General features: G+C 40.2%; 1 protein-coding gene across 1 annotated transcript in view; it reads left to right on the top strand.

Moving 5' to 3' along the window:
* Nucleotides 1-2,137: 2,137 nt before the first annotated feature.
* LOC104466967 (SWI/SNF-related matrix-associated actin-dependent regulator of chromatin subfamily A-like protein 1) overlaps nt 2,138-7,565 on the top strand; it is a gene marked incomplete at its 5' end in the record, with an annotated part of 13,857 nt that continues 8,429 nt past the window's right edge. Inside the window, one exon of the mRNA XM_010080555.1 lies at nt 2,138-2,278. Within this exon, the coding sequence (XP_010078857.1) occupies nt 2,138-2,278 (141 nt within the window). The remainder of the gene's footprint in view (nt 2,279-7,565) is intronic.

Raw genomic sequence — 7,565 nt, 5'->3', positions numbered from 1 at the left:
AGCCTCTTGCTAGCTATTTATGAAGACGAAGAAGAGAAAATTAAAAAAAAATTAACAGAGTTAACTTTAAGTTAACTTTAACCCATGACATTCATTTTTTTTTATGTCTCAATTTGCTTAAAAAGGTTAATTATAGAAGACATATTGCAGCCCTTGGTAGGTGCTTGTGGTAGTTAGGTAACCTATGTGTTCAGAAAGAAGTTGCTCACAGCAAGGCAGCAGCTGGATGAGTTTAGAATTCAAATAACCTGAATTCTCTCTTTTGATACCTGTTTAGGGATTGAGGAAGGAGCCTCATTGTTTTGACTACTGGTGAGCTAGTATTCCAACCTCATCTCATGTTGCTCCTGGGGAACACCCTCCAAAGAGGAGGAGCCTTGAGAATGACATAAAGCCTTTCAACACAGTTGGGTTTATGTTGCTTTTAATATGTCCCTGGTCTGTTTTGAATGAACTTTTATTGCTTTAGCTTGATACAGAGTTGTTTGAAATGAGCTGTCTGCAATTCTATGACCTCCATGTTGTCTTTTTCTAGCAGTGGCCTTCTGTGAGTCCAGGAGGAAAAATTTAATTTGGAGGTTTCTTGCCGATCTGGGACTAGCTTATCTGGCATTTCAGCAGAGTTCTCAAGCTGGTGTCAGTTTACTTCTCAAAGGCTTCTTCAGGGCATCAGATATTGTCCAGATTCTGCTTAGTTGTCTTCCACTGTTGCCTTAATTTTGAAAACTGACCTAATTTCTGCTTTATCACTTTGTTTCCTCATAGGATCTGATATCTTTGGTCTCTGTGACTCCTCCCTCTTTTGAGTAGCATAGGCACCTCTGTCTTGTGTGAACTAACTCTCACCTTCCAACATGTCTAAAGGTTTGACCTCTGCTCTTATTTAGTTCAATAAATATCCTGCTTTTTTTACGAGTTTATGGGAATTGTCTGATGCTGGTGGTGGTCACATTTCCTTCTTATGTTTAACAGAGATGGAGGAAGAAGGCAAGTCCCACTTGGATTGCAACCTATATATAAATATCTGATAGAGAGTTCTGAAATTAATTTCCGGTAGCTGATCTGTGAACTCTTTTTCCACCAGATTTGGTTGGCGAGTGGATGAATCAGCTGAATAGATTTGGGTGACTGGTAGATCTCAGTGAAACGATAAAAGAATTTCATTTTCTTTTTCATTTAAATGTGAATGAGCTGTTGGTACAGGTGTCACTCAAGAATCTCTTTGTTATTTTAATGAACCCACATTAAACCATGCAGGAAATTACAAGGTATTTGTAATTTAACTACTGTATGTGAATTTACAGTGGTAGAAATTCGTAGCTCTCATCTAATAATAGAATTAGAATAATGGAGTTATGAAGGTAGAAAGGCATCATGGAGGCTTTTGTCTATAGTGTAATTTTTTTCCCCTACTTTTTGGGAGCATCTACTTTAGATGCAGGTTTCCCACCCCCTTTCTGTCTCCCCTACAACATATGTTTTACAATCTTCTTACATGATTTGTATTTAATAACTCATGTTCCAGTATCCAGCCAGCTGTTTAGACTCACTGTGACTGTCAGATGGGCATCTTCTTGTCCTGCTTCAGGCAGCTTCATCTTTCTCTCTTTGCTAGTAGAATTTAAAAAGAAAAAAAATCAACAAAAATAAAAAAATCCTACTTATCTGGATCTCTTCTGCTTTTGTGAGGAAGACTGTATTTATGGCTAGCTGTGGCAGGTTTATTACTAGAGGATTTATTTTTGAGGTGAGGATGTACCTGAGAGGGTGTGTCATTTTCCTGTGACATCTGTTGCCAAATTAATTGTTGAGCCAGGCATAAGGTATTAACATGTCTAGTGGGTAAATGCCAATTCAGAAAGAACTTGCATAAAAAATTATGTCCCCTTCCCTTACAGCATGTGGATGATGAATAAGAAACAGTATGGTTTTTCCTGCTGTCTAGAAGTTTTAAGCACTGTCCTTGAGTGTCTTCAGGCAGTGAAGGCTGAAAGTATCTGTGGAAGGTGAAGTATTCTGCCATTTAGGGTGCTTGGACAATGGCTCTGGGATTTTACTTGGGATTCTGGATGACTTCTTGGCAGGTTCTGCTTATATTGTAAGATGGATGATAACAATGTCTACTTTGCTTTCCTAGGCTGCCAGGAGAGTGATCTTGCTTTCGGGAACCCCTGCCATGTCACGGCCTGCGGAGCTCTACACACAGATTGCGGCTGTCCAGCCAGCCTTCTTCCCGCAGTTCCACTCCTTTGGGCTCCGCTACTGTGATGCCAGGAAGGTACTTCAGTGAGGGAATGTCAGTCTGGGACTCTGTAAATAGCATTTTTAAAAATTTTTTTTCAAAATGAGGAGGCTTTTTCTTCTTTCTGTCTGACGTTACATCTTTTTTGAGGAAGTCTCATTCCAGAGTAACATTTCAAAAGCTCTTAACCTGAGAAGCTCTAGGTGCTGCAGCGATAGGCCTGAGACTATCTCAGCCAGACCCAGTATAGACAAGGAGGCAGTACTGCTGCTTGTCAAAATCTGCCCTGAAATCCACCAGAAGTAAAAAACTAACAAAAAAAAATGGCTGTAGTTGGGGAAAGGAGCTTTTTCTAATAAGAACTTGCCCCCCACTTGAATGTGCAGAGTATGGGGCCTTTAAGCAGCTGCAGGTTTGGGCTAATTGATTAACTGCCCCCCCCCTCAAAAAAAAAAAAAAATCAGTTTCTAGTTTCCTTTAGTGACTGTTTAACAAAGTATGATCTCTGTTGATTGGGCTTTTGGATTTTATACCTCCAGATAAGTAAAAAATGAAGACTTTTAGTACATTTCTGTATTCTACCTTCTTCTAGTTCAGGAAATGGATGTGGCCCTTGGCGTATCTTGAAAATACATTAACTTTTCTTATCTCTGCCAACTGCTCAGCGGTGGTTTCAGCAGAGTCACGGAGTTCAGCCACTGCAAGATCTTGGCTTTGCAGGAAGCCAGCATTTGCAGCCATGATGGCAGGTGTCTGCCTTGCTCTTAACGTATGGGCAACTCATCTGTGCTTGGATTTGACATCTCTAAGGCTTCTGTGTGTGTAGGAACACACACTGCTAAGAGAAGAGGTCTTGCTGCTGCCTGTTGTACAAGGGGGCTGTAGGATCTAGACACAAAAAGGGGAACCAAAGTTCCCCTGAATTTTGATTTGGAACAAGAGCGTGTGGCACAGAATGGCTTGGCAGTGTGAGCATGGACCTGCACTGCATGAGCTTGCTTGCTCTGCTTTGTTTTGAGTAATCCATTTCACTTCTTGTGCCTCATTTTCTGTAAGACCGGACAATAACTTTCATCAGGGTGGTAAATGCCAAATGTAAATTTTTTTGCTCAAAAATTTACAGAAGAACCGAACATCAGTGTATGCCATAAAAATAGTTATAGCTATCTGTAGGGCTTTAGTATTTATTTTCTTTTCTCTGCTAGGGTAGCTAACATATGCCAAGTTTCCATCAAGGAGATTCATATTGCAGTCTTATATAAAGTTCTCTAATCCCCTTTTTGATAGACCTGAATGCCCACATTTGCTTTCATAGCTAATATAGTGGTATTCTATGTATGTCCAAATGTGCAAGAGAAATTAATTGTCTTTGGTACTCACACATTCATGCCATTGATTAAAGTAAGTCCATTTAGCATGCAGAATCACAGATACAGAGCTTGAGATCTGGAAGATGACAGCATTCACATTAGCAAAGCAGTACTGCTTTGCTGGCAGAGGATAAGCTTACTGTTTCTCCATCCATAGTAGGAATCAAGTGGAGGGAGAGGGCCACATCTTCTGCTGAGCTTCGTTATCTTTGCTGAAAGATTCCTGTTCAGAATGCTTCCTAGAGGGAAATGAAAGATGCAGTTTAATCTTGTTGGTTTTCTGCAGTAAAAAGGAAAGTTGAATTGCAGCTTGAGTCTAAATAGATTTGGAGTTTCATAAACCCTCGGGGGGTAAAGTTCTGCATGACTAGCTGTTGCTTCAATTACGAGGCATATGGACCTCAGGTAGGATGTTGAATTGGATAAAAGAAATAAAATTGTTCTGGACGATCCAGGTTGTAACAGTGTATTCTGTGTAAATGAGTTTTCAGCCTGCAATGAAACTCAGTGAGGAGGTCATAGTCTGTATCAGCTTCCCTTCAAAACTTCTGCAGGGTTCCTAGGACAATTTTGTTTCTGTGTTTGACCTGCCTCTAGACAGTTAAACATTACTGGTCTTCTCCATGATCACCTGGGACATTTTCCTACAGTTAATGTCAGTAAATGATAGAGTGAACCTAGAAAGAATTTGGTTATTTAGAAAAGAAATGGAGCTGCTGGAAGTGAAGAGATGTGGATAGTATTAGAGGAAAAAATGGGACTGATGAATATTGTGTTGCCATAGATCCACTCAGCAATGAGTAAATTAAAAGGTGTTTTGATGATTGTAGTTATTCCCTCATGACTCTACTATGTTCCTCATGTTCCTTTTTCATCTCTACCCTGACATTGTGTTGGGAGTTACATCCTCTCTGAAGAACTGTTGTGGTCATGTGCTGTCATTACTTAAACAGGTTCTTCTTTGTCCTGAAAGTGGCAACATTATGAGTGGGGACGGAATTGCACAGAACCAGAGAGGTTTTGCAAGGCTTTTGGTGATCTGTCAGGATGAAAGGTGCTATGTAAACATGTTTTAGTATTAATAATAAATCTGATTGCGTTATAAGATTAAAGAAAAATTGACAAACCTGAACCATTCAATTTAAAACTAAAACCTGACTAGTTTCTGTTTGAAGATAATAGATTTTGACAGAAAATTCTGAATATCTGGCAGATATCTTAGAAAAGATATAAAAGTTTGTAATTTTGTAATTCAACCTCCCAGCATCTGTACTCTTAAAAATGCAGCACATGAAATGTCACCTGCTTATTTACAAAATATCTCAAATCTGTTTCCCAGAATACATACTGTGAATTCACTTTTCAAACTGGGTGATGTTGGCAAATATTAAATAATTTGTATCTGAGCACATGCTCTGAATTTGTAAGAGTTTGGCAGCTTCTGCTAAAATTGTAATAAGTTTACTGACTCATGTAAGATGCTGTAACACTTTGGTAAGAAAATGACAGTTGGAAGCATTTGTTCTGGAATGTTATGGATCAAAGCCAGATGTGTATTTTGGCAAAATAAATGACCCTCTTTTTTCTCTCTCTCCTTTTCCACAATAGGATATACTAAACTGTATTTTAGTAATTCCAAAAATAGTAATCTTTTTTATCACCAGCTAGGTGCAGCACGGAACTCATATGTTTCCTTGTTTGCAAATTGTTCCAGCAACAGTCACCATAAAAGAAATACAGTAATCTGAACATACTGTAGGGATTCTGACTGTACATGCTTTTTAATATGACACTAGATACTATATTGGCTCTGTTTGTGCCTTGTTCTCTCAGTTATGATGATGTTACTCTTCTGAAATTAATTGTGCTGTGTGGACACAAAGCATATGTATTGCTTGTTATGGAAGTGGAAAAACATGGGCGGCATGAGTAGAATGAGGCAGCCTGAGGAGAGTGTCCAGGCCCCGTAGCAGGTCTTGCTCAGCAGCCTAGTCAGTGCGTTGATTGCTACTTAGCTACCAGCGTGCTGAGCAGTGTGGGGAGAGGGCTTATGAGGCTGGGTGCAGCACCAGGTGGGTCCTTTTTTGTTCTGTACCTCTCCTCTGCTGTGTCCACAGAGCCTGAAGAAATGCAGAAAGGGGGCACAAAGACTGGGGCTCAGCACTGTCAGCTTTCATGCAGCATGACTAAAGCTAATACACCCAGCTGGACTGGAGCCAGCTTTCATGAACCTGAGGGATGTATCTGCATGGCACTCCTGGATTCAGGGAAGCAGAGCAGTAATATCCATGTTGGCTTTTTGAGGGCTTGGCTTAGATCCAGGTGGGCTTATTACCTCTAGCTGTATACGACTGTGCCATTGTCGGAACCAAAGTGTTAACTGTACAGGATCCAAACTGGCTTTGTGTCTAGGGTTTGAATTGTTTCCTGCTTTAATGAACCACCTATAGATAATCAAATGGTACCATAATTATGCAGGAATAAATTAAGTCAAATGAGTTTTAATGGTGGCCATAAGTGCCAGAATCTAAAGTCAGTTAATGGTTCCCATCGGTACAACATGGTAATAAAATTGCAGATTGTCCTGTTAAGTCTCAACCTGAAGTAGGAATGTTCACTTTCAGATATTGGAGAGGTCTTAATTGCCTATAAGCCATTCGATTCCTTCTCTTTCTGTCTCATAGCATGTTCTCATCCCTGTTCCATTCAAAGCACCATTCCTTAATACAGTCAGTGATGTGACTAACCTCATAGCTAGTAAGATTTATTTTTTGTCTCATGCATTCTACAGGAGGATGGAAGATGCAGTGAATACTTTGGAGCTTTATCCTATTTTACTTCCATTTCTGTGTTGCAGCAAGTTTCTCCTGGGGAAGGCAAATAAAAGATATATAAATTTTTAAGGTTAAATCTATTTTAGCAGTCAATGTGGTGCAATGAGAGTGGAGCAGCAGATCAAAGGGGTGGGTGCTGAGGCTCCTCTGGTCTCCGTTATACGCATTTCAGGAGGGTGTATTGATACATATGTAGGGGGTTACTTTGGGTTGTTGTTCCAAGACCAGAGGTTGTATTTTTGGCTTGTTTTGGTGACACTGCCGGTAAGACTTGGAGTTAGAGCTATAGGAAGATTTCCCCCTGCCTTGGTTTTCAGTATTACTGTAGCTGTATTTCATCTACTTATTTGGGAAGCTTCAGCAGAAAGATATCTCTTTATCCTTTACTTTAGCATAAAAACCTTATTGGTCTCCTCTCCAAAAGAAAGTTGTTTAAAGATGTTTCTTTTGGGGAATGTGCCAATTTTGATGCCACTGTTTGTCAGCTTAGTTGTTCTTTCCCAGAGAACAAATGATAGGCTGTGGGGTTACTAGTAGGAGAAGTGATGCGCTGAGATTAATTGAATGGATATATATTGTCTGCACACAGGATCTTGGAGGATAGGGCAGGTTCAAAGGCAAGTGCTTCAAGGAGGACTAAATAAAGGGTTTGTTCAGAGGAGCTTTGAAGTAATGATGCTTTGAAGATACAATGCTTGGAGTGATGTGTTTTGGGACACAATTTATTTATGTTTTGCTTGAGTCTGAGCCAAACATAGGAATGGCAGAAACAGAGAAAGTCAGGAAGCGGATCAAGAGACGGGTCACAGTGGAAAACAGGCAATTTTGACTGAGCATTTACTAGGCACGTCAGAGAACTGTAACATCTCTGTGAAGGCATTTAGGTTAAGGATGTTTCTCCTTAAACTGTTAGAGAAGATTTTTGTGTGTCTCTCTCTGCTTAAAACTGAGGTAAATGTGTGCGCACAGAACTGCAGAGAGTTCTGTTGACCTGCTCAAAGCCGCAAGTGGAGAGCAGAAACACTTTACTGTGTGCGGATGAATACCAGGGCACAGTGCTGTGGTAGGGATCCCTGCCTTTCTGCATAGTCCTCTTCCCTGCACCTTCCTGAACACTTC

The sequence above is a fragment of the Pterocles gutturalis genome, unplaced genomic scaffold, assembly GCF_000699245.1.
Source record: "Pterocles gutturalis isolate BGI_N339 unplaced genomic scaffold, ASM69924v1 scaffold22964, whole genome shotgun sequence".
NCBI classification, from domain to species: domain Eukaryota; kingdom Metazoa; phylum Chordata; class Aves; order Pterocliformes; family Pteroclidae; genus Pterocles; species Pterocles gutturalis.
This window is presented reverse-complemented; position numbering and strand designations above follow the sequence as displayed.